This window comes from Diorhabda sublineata, chromosome 2, assembly GCF_026230105.1.
Source record: "Diorhabda sublineata isolate icDioSubl1.1 chromosome 2, icDioSubl1.1, whole genome shotgun sequence".
In the NCBI taxonomy this organism is placed as follows: domain Eukaryota; kingdom Metazoa; phylum Arthropoda; class Insecta; order Coleoptera; family Chrysomelidae; genus Diorhabda; species Diorhabda sublineata.
Window position 1 is genome coordinate 15,927,510 of NC_079475.1, and position 20,416 is coordinate 15,947,925.

General features: G+C 34.3%; 2 protein-coding genes across 18 annotated transcripts in view; one reads left to right on the top strand and one right to left on the bottom strand.

The window, feature by feature from the left end:
- Positions 1 to 8,257, top strand: part of LOC130452671 (sodium/hydrogen exchanger 9B2-like) — a 31,612-nt gene extending 23,355 nt beyond the window's left edge. For all 3 annotated transcript variants that reach the window (XM_056792057.1, XM_056792056.1, XM_056792058.1), the window contains exons 4-8: positions 1,105 to 1,485; positions 2,807 to 2,988; positions 5,612 to 5,836; positions 5,970 to 6,439; positions 7,603 to 8,257. In XM_056792057.1, coding sequence (XP_056648035.1) covers positions 1,105 to 1,485; positions 2,807 to 2,988; positions 5,612 to 5,836; positions 5,970 to 6,439; positions 7,603 to 7,938 — 1,594 coding nt within the window. In that variant the 3' untranslated portion in view covers positions 7,939 to 8,257. The remainder of the gene's footprint in view (positions 1 to 1,104; positions 1,486 to 2,806; positions 2,989 to 5,611; positions 5,837 to 5,969; positions 6,440 to 7,602) is intronic.
- A 141-nt stretch (positions 8,258 to 8,398) lies between these two features.
- Positions 8,399 to 20,416, bottom strand: part of LOC130452669 (coiled-coil domain-containing protein CG32809) — a 389,513-nt gene continuing 377,495 nt past the window's right edge. For 14 of the 15 annotated variants that reach the window (XM_056792043.1, XM_056792048.1, XM_056792042.1 and 11 more), the window contains one exon: positions 8,399 to 14,816. In XM_056792043.1, the coding sequence (XP_056648021.1) occupies positions 13,659 to 14,816 (1,158 nt within the window). In that variant the 3' untranslated portion in view covers positions 8,399 to 13,658. The remainder of the gene's footprint in view (positions 14,817 to 20,416) is intronic. The other variant, XM_056792055.1, reaches the window with a different exon arrangement.

Sequence of the window (20,416 nt, forward strand, 5' to 3'; positions counted from 1 at the left end):
CATATATCGTTTTTAAGTGAGAAAATTAACGGCAATGACTCCTCTTATGTTCCATAATATGGTACACAACACCTTTTTCGTCCACAATGTAACTTTCGCTTTAACTGGCGTGCCTTCGGCTTTCTTTTTCCTTTTCATAGATGCGCGTCCACCCTCCGGAATATAGTGGTGCGGGAGATGCGTGCTAACTTCCCAACGTGTTAATTTCTGCTCAAAATTTAGAAGCCTTGATACCCATCTGGCTGAAATTATTTCGTCAATACTACCTACGATGATGCTCAATTCTTCAGCCATATCGTGTATAGTAAGTACTATGTCGATCTTCCAAAATGAGTTTTTCTGTAGCGCTGACGTTCTCATAGAGATTTTTTCTGGGGCGCTGCGCATGTGGCAAGTTTACCTCCGCTTCTCGGCTTTCCCGGAAAGCGAAATAACATTCATACACTTAAGTCTTGGGGAGGCACTCATCCCCGAGTAGTTTTCGATAAATTTCCGCGGATTTTACATTATCATTGACCAAAAAAAGAATAATGATCGTTGCGCAACAGACACTGGTATATCCTTCTCGCTCATCACTAAAAATATACTAAAAAGCGAGATTACGCGACCCTGGATGTTTTCTATGCTTCGTAACAGACCAGTCTAATTTCCAGTACAACCACTTCCATGACACTTTTGTTTATTCAAAAATTCCTTTTTATATTTGAACGACCCTCGTATATATTTTTAAAAATTACCATCTAAGCTTAAAGATTTTTCAAACGAAGCCTTAAAGGCCATTCATAATTTCAATACTAGAAATCGTTAAATTAACAGCTGGTTCTATTTTTCTCATATAACCTCATTCCATGGTATTATATCTTAAATTCTTCTTCTTCTTCTCATGGTTTTCATTACCGCTTTATTGTAGTCTTTCACAGGTCTTTTCTTGCTTCGTCATTCTGATTATTAGATATTTGCTTCCTTTGACTAACAGTCTTCTAAGAAATACACCGTGTACCCCAACACTATAAATTACAATGTCTGACGCGCGTTTCGATTACCAATTTATCGTCTTCAGAGACTGGGTTTACCAAGTTAGTACTTGAAAAATTTATTTTTCAGCTCGTGGTGGTATGATGTATGTATAAGATTGAATTCACCCGAAGAGGTGAAGAAAGAATATCAACCCGAAATATGGAGAAGAGTTTGCCCACAACCATATTGTCTTTCGTACCGTAGGGTGACCCGAATTTTAGCTTTAACATTAATAGGATTTTTAGCTTGGACAATTTTGTATGCGATTGTTGGTGATATCGCAGCACCTCCAAAAGGTCAAATTTTTCAGCTCATTATTCTCAGTATATTTTCATATTTCGGTGGATGGTTATTCGGATTAACCACTTTACCTGCCTTGGTAGGAATGCTATTCACCGGAATAGCCATGCAGAATTTAAATATTGTTAATATTGATGCTTCTTTCTCGCATCTTAATAAACACTTGAGGTAAGTAAATTATATGATTTATCTAAGGTTTTATCAAGTACACAAACTTTCAAATCTTTTTATTTCATACCTTATTTTATGTTTTTAATCTTAACTATCGAGATGTCGAATATTCTTTCGTGAATCTGGAGTCGACAAAATATTACAAACTAGGCGGAGAAGACTCTTGGAAAGGGTAATTTGTCTACTACGTGCAAATGAACTTTTTTGAGGCACCTATTTCAATATATTGCTGGGCAGACTACGGTTCGCGGAGGATTTTTTGGGAAAGAATTTCCAATTGCAAATTATAAAAAAACTAAACCGAATGTGCCAGAAATTGATTGGGAATACATAATTGTTGACCGTTATTTGAAATTTGTCCGAAAGGCAAAAATATGTCTCGTGTGAAACTTTTTCTTGAAATCTTAAAGTTTTTGTTAAGTTTGTTTTCAAGGTTTATAGTCTAATGTATTTCAATATCAAATTGAAACCTTGTAAGGATTAATTTTTGGGAAATCATCAAATATACTAGATACCTCAAAAAACTGTATAGAGACTTCGTTGACCCAGTTATTCAAAGAAATATATTTTTTTATAACTATTTTACATATACACTGCGACCCAAAGGATCTATAGTGTCTCCCTTTACTAGAGAACCAAGAGTTTACAGCTGGTCTATCAATCCCACTCCTTTTGAAAAATCTAGAATGTGGAATGACTTTAATTGCCAGAGATCTTCGACTTATGTTTCATACGCACTTAGGTGTAGTGCTCTAGAATTCCATGGTGCTTCACACTTCGACAGAATGTGGATAGAGGTTTCGTCTTCTGTGCAACAAAATCTGCACGCCGCATTATCTAACGTCTAACTACTGCTAGTATTCGTAGATTTTTTCTACTTAGGTTGATACAATCAGCTCATCTTCACTGGTTATAGTTTCCCAGAAGAGTCATCGCCTGTCTAAGCTCCTGTAGGTTGTCCCAATAATTCGTTTTGCTCCTATCTACCTTCTTTTTCAGTACTCGTACTTTTTTGATTGTTGTATTCATTGAAAATATTGTAAATACTGAATCTCCAATCTTGTCATGATCAACCGATGAAGATATTGATAAAATTGTTCGTATTTACCTGTAAATCTCAGGCGGTGTCAAAATTGTCACCGAAGCCGCATTAGCTGTATACGGAGACCTTAATAACACGTTTTTCACGTACTATTGCTCAAAGTATTTTTCTTTACACACTAGTGTGTAAATTAAAGTTTCACACACTCGAAAGTGTGTCTAAACTACGTACTTTCCGCACGGTAGTGGAAAAAGTAAATTAACTATTTGTTTTTAGTGCTGTCGCTTTGGTAATAATACTCACTAGGGCGGGTTTAGATCTTGATCCATCAGCAGTAAACAAATTGAAATTCACAGTTTTGAAATTATCAATCATTCCATGGACAACAGAAGCTGCTGTTACTATAGTTTTATCAAAATTTTTATTGAGTATTGGATGGAAATACGCAATTCTTCTTGGTAAGTTAATAAAATAACTTTCCAATTTTATAAAGTATTATAGGGATGCAAAACCATTCAAAGTATTAGGTGTAGATAATTTCTACTACCGAACAACATCTGATATCTATTCAGGTATAGTATGAGTTATTGTCATCAGGGAATACAAAATAGGTAGTTCACAAAACTATATTTTAGAGTGGATAGGAATGGGCGAGTCCATACGGCATGAGATGGTGAAAGCCATGTTTAATTTCTGCTGAGCAAGAAATATAAATAAATTGCAGTTTTAAGCTGTTAATTGGGTTAAAAAGTGAACGATCAAACTCATAAAGGTGTCGCTAATACGAAGTTGGTTCAAATATAAACCGGAATTTTTTTATAAACATTTTTTTTGTTAAATTATAAAGCTGAAATTTCTTACAGTTTTTCTGTATAATCTCCGACACACCCTAAACACTTTTACCACGTCTCCGTAAGCTTTAGGATGCATTTTTCGTAAAAATCTCTCGGCTTGTCACCCTTCCATTCACGCATTAAGGTTTCTATCTTTGAATTCTAGCCCGCCAAGTGCGTCTTTCAATGGACCAAATACATAATAGTCGGAACTATAAGGTGGGTGTTCCACTGGTTGGTATTTCGTTGGTCTGGCGTCGCAGTGAGGATTGGAATATCGCGTCGTTTTGATTTATATGCAGGTTTTTCGTATTTTTAGGAGGTGACTATAATAGTTCGTTGCTTAGATAGAAAACCAGCCGCAATTTCTCCTCATGTCACAAAATACGGTATACAACACACCTTCCCCGCTGACAGGGTAACCTTCGTTTTAACTGCCGCGCTTTCGTCTTTTTTCTTCTATTTCATAGACGTGCGTTTACTCTCCGGAATGTAGTGGTATACCCAAGTCAATATTCGGTGCAATAAATTTTAGTTAGAATTTCTGGAACCGTTGGTAGTTCAACTTGGCACCCATCTGGCTGAAATTTTGCGGCAACCAAGCAGTTCATAAATTATTTGCTCTATACTACCTATGCTAATGCGCCAAATTTTTCAGCCATATTGCTCTGAGGCGCTACGCATGTGACAACTTTGTAACTTCTTCTTGGCTTCTTGAAAAGCGAAACACCATATATACATTTGAGTTTTAAAGTTGTTGCGATGCGCAACAGACACTGTTCGTGGCTGAACTAAAAAGCGAGTTCACGCAATCTTGCTTTCTTTCTACGCTTCGTAACAGACCAGCTTAATATACACACGCGTTTATTGACATAATTCGTTTTATATTTGTATTATCCTCGTATATTTGAATATATGAGAGACAGAAAAAATATTAGGACGATTTGATTATAGAACGAAAAAAATTGTTCTTAAAGAGAAATTCTGGGAGTCCCACGGATTAACCCATCAATTTAATTATATAAGTACTTAAATTCATTTGATTTGTTCATCTTTTAATACCGAAGGATATTAACTAATCAAATAACATAATAGAATGGAATAGAATTAGTTAAATTATACTTTGGAATACGAAAATTATATATAGTGAGGAGCTGAACAATTATAATATTAATAGAAACAAAAATAATTGTGATAATGTAATGATATAAAAATAAAAATGTCAACTGATATATTCAGCATTTTGCACACCTTAGTAAGGCATTTCCAGCACTATCTTTTTCCAAACAAATCCAAAATGTATAACACATGTACTGGTTACCTACACATAGCATCTAAGATATCTACGCCGACCTTGTAGTATAACACTGCTTCTGATGATGTAAAAGTCATAAAAGATACCAAGTATTTCCTTGGTATAATAATACTCGTTAAGCTATTTTTAGCATAGTCGAATCCGTACGATATACCTATGCTCAATTTAGATATGGTGATCATGCTAGCTTCTCTGATTAAACGAGCAAATGTCACGATATGTTACTGTCAATTAACAGTCAATAAATCCTCATTAAATTTTTCCGCTCCCCCAAAAAAATTTTCATTCCACAATTAAACTTCCACAAAACGAGAGTGAAATTTATGTATTCGCTTTATACTTTTTTACGAAACTGATTCTCCTCTTTAAACATAATGTTAAACCAATAAATATTATTCCAGTTGCCGTGCAGCCTTCATTCTGGCAAGTATATGGCGTCGCTGTTGCTCTGAAGTTCTCATAGTTCTGCTAGTATTTACGACAGCCTCTTTCAGTTTTTTCCTATATGTTCTATAACCTGTTCATGTTATTAGACAGGTTAACGAAGTATGGCGCTGGGTCTATTTCTTAAAGATTCTCACACAATATACCTGTCATTCCTAGCCGTGGTATATCGAGTTCGTCTTTAGCCACTTCTTCTCTTCCTATTTGCACGCAACATCACCCACTCTACTTACAGGAACAGACCCTTCAGAGCGAAAAGTCCTTCACCCTTTCACAACTGTGTTGGTGAAATTTTAAAATAAATCATCGCTTCGATCTAGTTGAATATTATGACGATCACCATTCAGAATGTCGAATTTTATGGTACCAATGTTAGATTTGACATATTCACATCAGTGTTGTTATATCTCAAAATTTAAGTAGCAACCTTCATACAACACTTTCACAATAATGTTATCCATGTCAGAAACGTTGAAATACATTTTTTAGGTAGCATAACGGCAGCAGTAGCCCCTGCCGTAGTGGTACCTTGTCTCTTTCGGTTACGCTCCAAAGGTTATGGTGTTGTTAAGGGAATCCCGACATTAATAATAGCTGTAGCTAGTATAGATGATGCACTTTCCGTAGCTATATTTGGAGTTGTATTGGGAATCATCTTCAATGGATCTAGTATTACCGAAGGAGTTGTTTTCGGTAGCCTATCGATTTTAGCAGGTATGTTCGTTGTACTTGGGCATATTTATTGAGAATGAGGTTGAATTTAATCGTATTTTCAAAGATCACGACAAATTTTCTATATGAAGATAAAGCTTTATTTATTTTTTTGAGATAAATTTTCTAATAACAGGCATGGTAATTGGAGTGATGTGGGGAATGATTTGCAACCTCACTCCTGAAAGAAACGATCCATTTGCTGCACCCTTAAGAATCCTACTTCTTCTAGTCGGAGGTTTAGCGGGAGTTTTCGGAAGTGAGCTTATTGGTTACGGAGGTGCTGGTCCTTTGATATGCGTTACAGCTGCTTTTGTGTCTCTTGTTAACTGGTCAAAGCAAGGTTGGCATATTGAAGAGAATCCTGCAGCCATAGCATTCGAGATATTTTGGATGATTTTCCAGCCTATTTTATTCGGAATTACTGGATCTAAAATTAAATTGAGAGAATTGGATGGAGAAATTGTACTTATAAGCTTGGGAATCCTACTGTTGGTAGTATTATTGCGAATTGGCGTAACAATTTTAGTGGGAATCGGATGTAATATGAATTTGAAGGAAAAATTATTTGTCAGCGTCTCATGGATAAGTAAAGGTATAGTGCAGGTGAGTTTATGTATTTTTAATAGAAACAAATAATCATTTTTTCTGAATTATTTGTAAATTCACCCTCTGACTGATATATTAGTCTATACACTCATAAAAGTAAACTGTTTGCGTATTTTTTTTTCGTGCAAAAACAAAGAAATCGAGAAATATCTACGCAAATATTATACTGACATAAATAAAACATTTTTAGTTAGCGCTCTTCAAATTAATCATTATATAATATTTTGCACGGGAGGTTAAGAGTTATTAAAAGCTATGGGTGTCGCGATTGCTTAAAGTTCATCAAAAGCTCGCTCGCTTTTAGTTCAGGTGGTGAACCTCCCTTACACGCGTTCTTTGAATCAAAATCAACATATGCCTTGTATCTGGAAACATAAATTCTACGTTATTAATAATTTTATTTCGATATATCTAAATTCTAGAAAACCAATAAAATATTGGGAAAATGAAATAGTTGATAAGCTCGCTTAAGCTGCGGCAAAAATCATTGAATCCCATCCAGATTTATTCTCAAAGACACGTTTTTCAATGACAAAACTTTGTCAATTTTGTTATTGTTGCATATTGAGCATACTGGTTACCAAATTTGAAAGAAAAATTTAAAGGCGCTCTTGATTTATAGCAAATTTTTTTTATTTTCATTTAAAATTTTGAACACCCTATATCTCAGCAACTAAGCCCTGTAAGGGTTCGCATTTTTATATCAAAATGAATTATTTATTGAGATTTCTCTGTGGTAGAGCGTTGTCGGTCGATTATAGAAACACCTTGGATAATATAGAGCTATTATATTGTAATACCGGGGCATTAGAAAACTCAGCCCATATAACTGTCAAATACGAAGCGTTTATTGGAGTATTTAATAGAGTAAACAGTGATATTGAATGGCGCTATTTCTAATAAGAATGTGATTGGATTGTTATGCATTAAGTCTTTTAAAGGACAAATCCAATCTGGTTGGTCAATTATCGGCAGGGAGTACAGATCGCCTGATTGAATTGAATTGAATGATTTGAATTATTTTTTAGAATCAGTTCAATAAGGAGAAAAAATTGATAATAATACTTAATAATTAATTAATTTTAGACAACTTTTTTCATAATTTGGTGGACTGTTGAATAAAAACTATGTATATTAAAATGTATTTTTTATAATTACAGGCTGCATTAGGACCTATAGCACTATCTTTACTAGAACACAAGGAAAGTAGTGAGAAAATGGACGCAGAGAAGTTATTGCAATGTTGTATTCTTTCCATAATTCTCACAGCTCCAACCGGGGCATTACTAACTACTGTACTTGGACCAATTCTGCTCACTAAAGAGAAATCTCATTCTCCAGAATCGGCAACTAGGAGGAAAAGTAGGAGACAATCTTTCCTCAGTCCAGATTTATTAGTAGATAAAAATAATTTTGAAGATGGAGAGCTTGGGAATAACGCTGCAATAACCGCTATTGTTGAAGAAGATGGAGAAACTTATAAATCTCAAAAATAATGATCAATTTGCAAATATCAGTGATTTTTATATGATTTTGTAAGGAATTCTCGAACAAATAGGGCGATTTGATCTGATATAACTGGCGAATTCCATTTGACTTATTTGATTTGTCTACACTATATGATACTCATGTCTCCATCACCGCTTATTGAAGATATTCAATTAAATTTTTCTATTGAAATTTCAAACACAGTCTCATAAATATTTCATGGTAATCTTCACCTATAATTCAATCAAGTCCAGTGAATTGACTAAAATGTGTTAAAAACTGTTAAAGTAAATAGAGAAACTTGGAATATTATGATATTAATTGATATATTTTCACTTTAATGTTGAATAATTCAACCTCCAATAATATAAGTTTTACATATGGGGAGTAGAGGTGAAGAAAAGCGTCTTGATTGGGGGGAAAAGCTGAAAAAGTAAATTGCAAATTATTGTTCGAAGACACACAAAAATAGGGCTACTGTAGCTAGTGGAATTGAGATGAATTTAACAGTTATAAACATAGTGAAGTGTGCCAGGTTGAAAAATTTTAGTATATAAAATCTCAACTACTTACGTACGAGGATAGTCCGAGAATTATCTGGCCTGACCCAGAGAAGGCGGTATTTGCTTGAAAATAACCACTTTCTAAAGAATTCTAGTACTTCTACGAATGTATTTGCCTCTTTTAACAATAAAAATAATTTTCAATTTTGAATATTCTACAGTCAATTTCTCAAAAAGTGAGCAGGTAAAAATACTTGTACTTTTAAAATATAGTTTTCTATATGTGTTGCTATATGCCGAATTACAAAGTTTAAATAAAATAGGATGGTTCCAGAAGTACATGGCCTGACCTAGAGATGGCAGTAATTATTTGACCTTAAAAATAACTCTCTATTAGAAAGTATACAATCTATACAGCATATGTTTCAAGTTTAAAGACGCCACGTTGTTTGGTAATTCTTTGGCAGCTATCAATAGTGAACTTTTTCAGTGAACATGGAAAAATTGGTCATATATGGTACTATACTTTCATTTGAAAGACCTTAACCCAACCAACATAAACTGAACTAGATTCCTTCGTTACTAATAGTAAAATATTGGATTGCAGAGTTTAATCGAGGCCGTACGATCTGCATAGACCAGCATCACAGTGGCCGACCAAATAAGGTGACGACTGCAGAAATGTTGAAGAAAATGCACAAAGTGGTACTGGATGATCGTCGAATGAAAGTGCGCGAGCTAGCTGACATAGTAGGCGTTTCACAAAGTGTGGTTGTTTGGGTTGCGCCTGGGATAATTTCCATTGACCATCAGACAGAGTTTGAGCGAAGAAATTAAGCAAAAAGGTCGCGTTTGCCTAAGAAGAGAGTGTGGTTCCATTAAAAAATACACCAGCTAAATCAATAAATTCATGTTTCAATTGCTACCTCATGCACTATATTTTCCAGATTTAGCTCTCTCGGTTCATTTACTGGTCCCAAAATATAACCAGTTAAAATCTATATTAAAGAGCTTGACAATTCTTATGATGAAAAGAGTATAGCACTTATTGAATATCACTGGGAAAAGTGTATGGATCAAAAGGATATAACGTTGGAAAATGAATATTTTTTCTAAAAATTTTGTGTTTTGTTCGTTGGGCCAAGTACTTCTGGTGCCATCCTTTTGGTCAAAAATAATTTGGTGATTCTACAAAAAACGTGGATAGTGATTTGATAATAACACGCTTTTTTTATGAACTTTGCATTTCTATTAAACAATCATGTCTGAGTCCGAACATTATATTAAGTAAATTGAACAAAATGTTGGTATAAACGTTATAATTTTCGAATGGATTTGTATATTGATAGATTCGTTATAACAATTATGACTTTAGAATGAGAATTTAATTGACTACTCTAATAATTTCTGGTGTTTTTTTCAAAATCTTTCCACTTGCTACTAAAACGCCACATTAATTTGTCCCCTTTTAGCGCACACTTTATGATGTACTGGTTCTACTTATCTCTACACTTCATACTTTCACAGTAGTAGCTGCTAGTAGTTAGTGTTTGGCACCTGTGCGTTTCTTCTGTAACCTTGTCAGATGAAACAGGAGTAATGTGATTCGTACTATCTAATCAAACAACACCGCTGCCAAAGAAACCCCTCTCACCCCTTGGTTCACCGATAGACGACCCCTCGCCTGAAAGCACAAGAGGAAACATCACTATCCGCTCCTCCGGTTACTAACAACAGCATACGAAGACCTCCCTGAAATATATCTCAACTTCCTAGATAACTTCCTAGATAGTGTTCCACTCCAACAAGAGCTTAGAGAAACGCGAGCAGTGGCTATGAGTGGTTGAATAATCAAAAGAAGACTTAAGGTAACTAACCTTGAGCGAAAATACCCAAATAGTGACTCCAAATTAACCCCAGCTCACCGAGTAAGCTCGTATACGATTTTCTAGAGAACACGTTAGTGGTATTGCATAAAAGAAAACGTGGCTTTTGGAGGATGCTCCTAGAGAGTGATAGCGGGCATTTCAATGAAAGCGAAAGCCAAGTTAGTTCCGTACAGGCCTATCGAACATTTATGGAATGAAAATGGGAGAAGTTTGGGCTAGAAATCCTGCACCAACCACGAAAGATCTCAAAACTGCGTTTACTGAAGAATGATATATCATCGAATAAGACCGAGTTGAGAAACTTTTCCGATCCATGAAAAAGCGATTGGAAGCTGTTATCAGATTCAAGCAAGGGGACAGCAGGTATTGATAGGTTAACTTTTAGATTATTATTTTGGCGAATGCAAGTTTGTATTTCCTTCACTGTTAATTATAGCCCTTTTTCTCTATTTAAGATTCCTTTTCGTATGGTATTTTTTCTTTCCCAGAAAATAAATTAATAACAACATAGACCACTTATTATAAAGTTAAAACTAATGGCTTCCAGATGTTATGATCAGAAATAGAATGGAAGCTACAGATTTTTTGCTAGTTGACCGCGAGATTGCGACTTGGGTTAATTTTTTTGCTCACGACTGTAGTTGTAGAGAAATATGTCTGCTCTAAAATTTAGATTTATTATTGTGCTAATAATTTAGCAAGGTAGAAGAGACGAATGTGAGATCCGTGGTTAATTTTCGAACGGTAAGCAAACCTTTCGATTCCAAAATCATTCTCTCATAAATTTTTTTGCACGTTCGTTGGTTTGTCGATGAACTACCATATTAAAACATAAAAACTGATATTATATCATTTATTTATAGAAGGCGAACCAATAATTAGGTGTCATACGACAAAATTTAGGTGGTGATTACTCATATGAAATTAAGATGGGTTCTCAGCTAACTCCTTTCCGAGATATCACCCTTGAAAGGTGGTGACTAAAATTTAGTTTTTATTTTTTTCTACTAAAATTTCAGTATTGCTGGGAACTTTCTGTAATTTTCGTGTATTTGCAAAGGACTAACTACGGGTATTTTTTCAGTATTTTGTTACATTGTAGGGGTGTGTAATTAGAAGCCCTTACATTATTCTAAATCAAATTTTTTCAATAAATTCATAATAAATGCTCGAAATTACCATCTTCGTCTTTCGCAAGTATGCTAAAATTACAAAATTTCTAGCATTACTAAAATTTTAGAATAAATATAAAAAGCTAATTTTAGTTACCATCTTTTAAGAGTGAAAGGGGTGGCTGAGGAAATTTTGTTATAAGAAAGACCCATCTCAATTTCATACGAGCAATTACCTCTTAAATTTTATCGCATGCATTTAGAAACACCCTGTATAGAAACATTACATCATTACCCAAAATTTCTAAATCAATCTCAATTTTTTTCAAGCACATAATTAGAGTCTACGTATAGTTTAAAAGAAAAACTTCAATATGATTTGTTGTGTGTTAAATATACCAGGTGTTTGTTTGATAGACAGACTACTGCGCGAATGTATTTCCTATAGGAATCTATAAATCTAAAAATCTTTCATATTGTAAAAAATGCGGATTTCTAGACTTATATAACTATTTTAGAAGTTTTAAGTATTGAATAAATGAAACAAAATTAGGAGTAAAATTTTTATTTTTCAATCAAGAAAAGTGTTAGTAGTTCACTTAATAATAATGATACGGAGCCGTACAAATATAATTCAATGAAGACAAATGTATTTGTGACCAATATTGTTGTATTATGAACATATATTTTGCTGGGTTCTTATAAATCATACATAAATATATCATACAAGCTTTGCCATGTCAAATAATAAATAAATAAAAATTCAAATAAGTACATTGTACAATTTATGGATTGAATAGTTCTTAATGATCTCCATATTATCAACAAATTACGTTTAGTTTAATCCAAAGCAACCCAATTGTTTTCGAAATTTTTGAAACCTTTTGATCTTATTATTTTGCATGTTTGGAAAAAGTTTTGTTTGCTAAGGACAATCTTTTCGTAATAATAAATAGTGTGATCGTAGCGAAAGTGCCGTACATTTCCTAATTTTATTAACAATCACTTTTATTTGTCAATATTCCACATTAAGATTATTTCTGTGTAGACATCTAACGTTGTCTCTTTTTAATTATTGAGCGATATAAAGAAGAAGTTGGGCCTTGTAATCAAGGTTGTCAAAAAAGAAGTGGAGACGAAAGAAGAGTTACAAAAGCAAACCATAAATTTTATTTTCGAATGCTATTTACAATTCCACACAGAACGATATTCACAAGAATTTATAAATACAAAAAATTAACAACTGAACGAGAAGAAAACTGGATGACGTGCAGTATTTCCTTCAGTTTCCATCAATCACTACTTTTTCCATCAATCACTACTTTTCCAATGATATTATTTTTGCTACGTGCAGCATTAATCTAGCCTTTATCTTGTTTAAAATTAGACAAAAAATCATCAGATACACGTTGCAGTGATTCCTGAACTTCGTCTATTTGAGTTTCATTTGAGAAAATACCCTCCCTACTTTGGCGCTAGAAGGAGGAATACGCAGGTCACAATGGTTTTTAAAGCGTTCCATAATGGTTTTTAAAACGTCCAAATTCGTTTCTTCGATACTAGCGAACAACTGACTAGATATATGGGAAAGGAAAGGAGGGTACTAGGGGGTGAAAGGGAAAATAATTATGACCGAGAAGAACAAATAACGAAAACAGAGTTTATTTGGAGGAACAGAACTTAGAAAAATAATAGGATCCAAAAGAACAAATTGACTGGGTCACATATAAAGAATGCCAGATTTCAGAGCAGCAAAAAAATGACCTAGAATAAGGAATAACAAGAAGAAAAAGACCAAGGACAAGATAGAACGCAGAGGTTTTAGAATACCTAAGAGATAGAGAGAGATAAATTCAGCACCGGAAAACAAAAGCAAAAATATGAAAGAGAAGAAGAGAATCACTTCCAAGCTATAGGCCTACAGGGCCTGCTTTTTCTAATTAGAATTGAGATTTAATATTTTCGGTACATTTTATCTGGTGAATGTAACAATGACCCGTGAGTTTTATTGAGCAAAATATCAAGCAAGTTAACAACTATTAAACAAGAGACAACGTTAGTAGGATCTTTGAACAACACTCATTAATTTAAAAAATAAATAAATTAGTTTGAAACACCTAACATTTAACAATAAAAAAAGATAACAATCCGTAATTCCGTGATATGGGGAGAGGTTAAATGTGTGACATTCTCAACATGCACAGAGCAATCTTATATCAGTAGGTCACAGTATGTCGGTTTCGAAAACGGTATTCGAATGTGTATTTATCGTATTTTTATTGTTTTGTTCTTCTACGTTATTTGGTAAACTGTTGACTGGATTAGAATTGGTATTAACCAATAGCGTTTTGGTTGTATTTGGTAAATTGGTTAGAGATCCTGTGATTTGTGAAGTGGTAAGCTGTAATCCCATTTTCTGGAGTAAATTGGATTCACTACCTGTTTTCTTCAACAACTGTTCTGGGGCTGGTGGAACTACAGCTAGCGTGTTATTTCCCCTTTGTAGCTGTTGTAACCTTGCGTATTGTTCTTGTAACGCTTTCTGCTTTTTTAGTAATTCTTGATGCCGTTGTTCCAATTCTTCTTTTCTTGTTTTTTTAGAGCCATCTTGAGAATTAACACTTTCGCAACTACTACTATTACTTGCCGAAACCATATCTGCATCAGAAGGAACTTGTATGAGATTAGAGCCGATGTTTCTTGGCAGAGTTTGAGATTTTGAGGGATCTTTAATACTTGATCTATTTGGAATATTCCTACGTAAAGTTTGAAGTCCTAAATTTTGAGTCGCTTGTTCAAACTGAGACAATGGTTTCTCTACCATATTTTGTACATTCTGGATATGTTGAAGTCCTACAGCAGGTGATTTAGGAGGTAAATTAGGTGATGTAGGAGAAGCCAGAGGTGATTTCGAGCTAGTTCTGGGTGGTGGAGGAGGAGGTACTCTCTTGCCGGCTACTTGTTGCAACAATTCTTGATTACGTTCCGGTAGAGGAGGCTTTGCGGCAGTTTTATTTTCTCTTTGAAGGGGTTGAATAGGAGGACTGTTATCAGTATCTGATCCACTGGGATATGAGTGTAATCTTCTAAGACTTCCAGTGGCGGTGCTTACGGAAAGATTTTGAGCGGGAAGAAAATTTGCTGAATCCATGCTACCTTTTCTTCCAATTTCTGATATTTGTGGTGGCCTTACGCCTTTAACGGGAATAGCGGGGGGTTCAGAAGCATTGGTATCTTGGTTTTGAGCAATGGGATGTGGTTTGGAGAATGTTTGAAGCTCATCTAACAGAGCGTCGAGTGCGTTCTCCGGACGTTGGCTACTGTCGGAGGCACTGCTGTCTCCCCCGACGAGGATCTGCCCCAAACGTGGTGCGGTAGGGGGCTGTAAAAAATTGTATATTAGATTCACGTATTCTAAAGTGTATTTCTCAATTTTATAAACTAGAACCATGAACACATACAATATGGTATACACACAAAATAATTTTTATAAAACATGCGAATTCCAGGTTTATGTTGGATTGTATCAAGAGGAAGTTATAAATATGTAAAAATGGTATGTAATAATAAGTAACGAGATCATTTGAAGTGATAAATTCGATTTCTGTTGAGTGTACTTCCAATGAATAATTATTTTTTTAAATAAATAACAAAATTTTCTTCTGATTTCAGTATTTCAGAAATTAACAGTTAAGTTAACAAGATAATAGAAATCCTACATCATTTCATGGTATTTATAAATTTCTAAATCGCCAATAATTTTAGTGATTTTATTTGATAACAAATTCATATCAAAGTATTAAAAACCATAAAAAAGAATTCAAATACTTTTCTTTGAAAGTCTGAGATTGATAGTAACTGATTTCTCAATATAATCAGAGTTTTTTGTAAATTACTAGTTATACACAGGGTGTAACTCTGATGTATGGAAAATTAAATAATATACAGAGTAGTGCCAGAAACTTATTTTTTAGGGGGACAGCTTGTATTCTGGATTTCAACAATCAACCCTCTGGTGGAGACTAATGAAGACTAATGACAAATCGTGGTTTCTGAAAATGAAATCATTAAACAGAATAGAAGCAATGGAAATGTGGCTGTTGCGAAGACTAATGGTCGCGGTAATTGAACAACGAAAACTATCTTATTTGGGACACATCCTGCATGGAACAAGGTATTCAACTCTCAAGGTCATACTGACAAGAAAGATCGACGTAAGTAGAGGACAACATTCGTGGCCCCGGAATACAAGAGACTGGTGTGGCACTTAAAGTGAGACAATAATTTTTCGTCGTGCAGAAGAGGGGTGCCTTCAGATAATATATTAGAAGTTTTGAAGAGAACATCTACACGCTGCAAAGTGTATCGTAATTGAAAAAGAAGTTCTAACAGAAGTTTTGTTACTTTCCTTTTGCTGTGAAAAATATTGAAAATTAACAGTCTATAAGTAGATAGTCAAACCCATATTTAACATTCAAATGGGCAAGCTGGACAAGACCAACAAAGCACCAAACATATAATATTCAAGCAGTGGATACAGAATATTCAAGAGTTATAAAAGGGGTTACAAGAAGAGATAAAATAAGAAACGAAATAATAAAATGAAATTGAGAATAAAATTGATACTGTCTATTTTGCATAAACAATTAATATGATTTGGTCACGTATCAAGGATGATATTGCAAGTAATATACCGAGTAGCACCAGATATCTATTTTAAGGGGATAGTTGGCGGGCTGGATTCCAACCATCAACCTTCTGCTGGAGGTTGTCACGAATGCAAAGAAAAAGGCAGAAGGTTTGAAAACACTTATGACAAATCCTTACACGATTGAAAACAACTGAATTGCCGTTTTTGAGAGAGCGAATCGGAAATCTCCAGTGATTGAAATTAGTCCTAATTGAAGGCTTGTGATTTTCCTTTTGCTGTGGAGAATATTGAAAATTAACAGTCTATAAACCAATAGTCAAAGTCATATTTAACATTCGCAATGGAAAGTTGGACAAGACAAGAGTTTTAAAAGGGGTTACAGGAAGATATACGAGGTTGTATTGATATCTAGTTAGTCTTGACCAGTTCAATGTATAAACAAAATATTGCGATACCATAGCAACAAACAATAACTTATTAGAAGTGTTAGTGTAAAGTTTGACGTCAAAAAAGTAAACCAGAGTTATGCCATAAATTAAAAGAAAAAAGATGTTCACCGTAATTGTGAAAATCGGAAAATTGGAGTATCGAGCCATCATCAAGTACCTGTATTTAAAAGGGTTAAGAGGTAAGCCGATTTACGAAAATATGTTTAATACCCTTGGCGATCAATGTCCTTCGTATGCGACCGTGAAAAATTGAACTGCAATTTTCAAAAGAGGTAAATTTTCCATTGAAAATGATGACTGATCGGTAAGGCCAGTTTCTGTGTCAGTCCCCGAAAATATCGATGCAGTTCATGACATGATTTTATCAGACCGTCGAATTGGGCTAAAACGGATATCTGAAGCACTGAATATTTCATACGAACGCGTTCATCATATAGTTCAAGTCAATTTGGACATGAGAAAAATTGCTGCAAAATGGATTCACAAATGTTTGAACGTTGACCAAAAGCATGCAAGGGTAGAAGCATCGCGTTCGATCTCTGCTCGATTTGAAAACGATGTAGACTTCTTAAACCAAATTGTTACTATGGATGAAACTTGGGTACATTTCTACGATCCAGAAACAAAGCAACAATCGATGGAATAGCGACACTCTGGTTCTCCAAGACCTAAGAAGTTTCGTGTCCAAAAATCTGCTGGAAAAATTCTTGCTTCAGTTTTTTGGGATTGCCATGGAGTAATCATGTTTAATTTTCAGGATAAGGGCAAAACAATAATTGGAGATTACTTTTTGACATTACTGACTCTTCTACAGGAAAAGCTTAAAGAGAAAAGACGCGGAAAGCTATCAAAACGTGTTTTGTTTTTGCATGACAACGCCCCTGCACACAAATTTCATGATGCCATGAAAAAAATTCGTGAATTAGGGTTTGAATTACTAGAACACCCCCTTATTCACCAGATTTGGCTCCGTACGGTTATCATCTCTCAAAAAGTTTAAAAGATCGTAAATTTTCTTCCATCGAGGAGGTAATAAAAGCTGTGGAGGTCAGGTTTGCAGAGCAAGAAGAAACATTTTTTTCTGAAAGGTCTAGAGATGTTGCAGGTTCGCTGTAATAAATGTATCCAATTAAGAGGAGAATATGTCGAGTAATAAAATATTTTGACATTGAAATTTCGTTTGGTTCTATAGTAGGCTAAGAATTGCCTCGTAGAATAAGAAACGAAGTAATAAAATAAAATTGAGAGTAAAATGGATACTGTCAACTTTGCATAAACAATTGAGGTGATTTGGTTACGTATTAAGGATGATATACAGAGTAGCGCAAGAGATGGTTGGATCAGCACAAGAGAAATACCAAAGAAAAGTCCGTATGATACAGTACAGGAAAACGTGAAGAGAAGATATTGATATGGAAGAAACCAAGAATATAACACATATGAATAATCAATAGGGCGAATTTATATCAAAATGAAAATATTACAGCTCAATATGTTGTAAAGCTAGAGTAGAGAAGTTTATTTATTTAGTATGTACGTATTGAGTATATATTTTTTCTCAAACTGTCGGAGGTATTTCAGTTTTATAAGAATTATTAATATTGGAACAGACATTACCTAGCGGGACACGTTAATTGCGAAATAAAATGATTGAATTGCTCCAAAAAACGAGATAATTTTCATCATCAAGAAAGATAATGATGACTAACTGTTGAGATTGTCAAGGTATGTAGTATATGAATGGATTTAGTAGATGAATTTCTGAAAACCTACTCAAGCAAACATATACATTGTAGGTTATGCAGATTACGTTGCCGTAAGGAAGAAAGGAAATTTTTGTGAGAATGAAAATTAGAAATTTCGGTAACTGAAGGTTTTTTATAAACAAGCGTTGAAACACTGGAACACATAATTTCCATTTGAAAGCAAAGACTAACCTTTTTGAAGTTGACTCAGTTCAAAGCGCTAATCAATGTTCTCGATTTGTACGAAGAGCTATAGGTCTTAACTCAACTTTAGCAAAGTAACGAATACGAAACGATGCAGCTTTTAGGTCACAGTGCATATAAAAACCTCTTAGATTTCAGTCTATCTATTTATCTAATGTTCTTCACTGTGCTACATTTACCAAAGATATGAACATTGCCAATTATAAATTCTCTTTTCAGCGACTAGTAATACTACAGCGTCTATTTATTGAATGTTAGTAATAGTAGTAATAGTAATTTGAGAAGTACATATATACACCTGCAATTTATTTCCTTAAATCCTGATATTTGCCTTTCGTTATTCAGTGTGAAAGCAAATTTCGAGAATGATCATTTGAAGCGATTGGTTTATCCCAGTAATTGGACTTGGGGAAATTCGATTCTAGTGGAACGATGGATTAAAGTTGAATCCAATCCGTGTCGAATAACTGAATTGACGTGATAACAGAAGAGGTTTGGATCTAATATCACTTTGTAACATGAATTCAAGAACAACCATTTCATTATGTTCAGTTCTTGTGAGCAGTATAATAGTTTATATTCACCGAATTTGATATTGAATACTGAGAAAAGGAGAGAGTTTATTGGTAAGAAAATGCAACAAAGGCAAAATAACACAGTGTGAAGATTGTGGGGATGAGATTATTTCATGTATTGGTATGTGTGCGCGTATATTACGAAATGTGTTTTTTGAGTGATTGAATCGACCGAGAAACATTTTGACTACAGACTTTCATTTGGTAAACGGAAACGTTTAAATTATCATTAGCTCAAAGAAACATACAACCTTCAAAAATTAGATGAATGTGATTCATTCTCAACTTATTTAAGACGAATCTAAATATAAAAACTATAAGTATAACTAAACAAAAATCCAGTCAAAAGTAAATAAAGGACTAATATCAATGTTCAACAAATAATTTATCTTATAAAAAACTTCCAGTACTGACCGTTTTTAGAGAATATATTTGACTCTTAAAAAAATAGTATCTACTTTTGAATATTCTACTGTCAATTTCTCAAAAGGTGGGAAGGTAAAAATATTTGTACATTTAGAATAAAGTTTTCTATATGTGTTAAAACTTCTGTTATAATCAATCCATGGGAAATTATTTTCTCGAGAAGTGGTCCCAGAAGTACCTAGCCTGACCTAGAGAAGGCGGCACAATCTATTCAGCATATTTTTCAAGTTTAAAGACGCCACGTTGTTTGGTAATTCTTTGGCAGCCATCAATATTGAACGTTTTCAGTGAATTTGTAAGCTTGAAAAAAATTGGACATCGTTATGTAATACAATACTCTACTCTGAGTGAGACTGCTCCTCCGTTATCAACAGAAAAATATTGGGTAGCAGAGTTTGAGTACAGCCGTTTGATTTCCGAATATCAACATCGCAGTGGTCAACCAAACGAGGTAACGATTCCAGAAATGTTGAAGGAAATTTACAAAGCAGGTGGTACGCATGATGGGTGCAAAATGGAACAAAACAGAAATGTGAAGATGGACTGAAAAGGAAGAACCGGCTCCACAGAAGGCCAAGTCAGTTCCATCTGCGGGGAAGGTCATGGCGTCGATTTTTTGAGATGCTTGTGGGATAATTTTCATTGACTATCTTGAAATAGGAAAAACTACCAATAGAAAGTATTGTGCGAACTTATTGCAACATTTGATCAAAAAAATCAAGCAAAAACAGCCGCATTTGGCTAAGAAGAGAGTGGTGTTTCAACAAGAGAATGCACCAGCTCACATATCCGTTATTGCAATGGCCAAAATTGATTGTTCGTTGATCAAAAATTTGCAGTTAATGACTAATTTGAGGAGCTTGACTATTCTTATTATAAGAAGATTATTGAACAACGCTGAGAGGAGCTCAAAGGAAATGAATATATTTTCT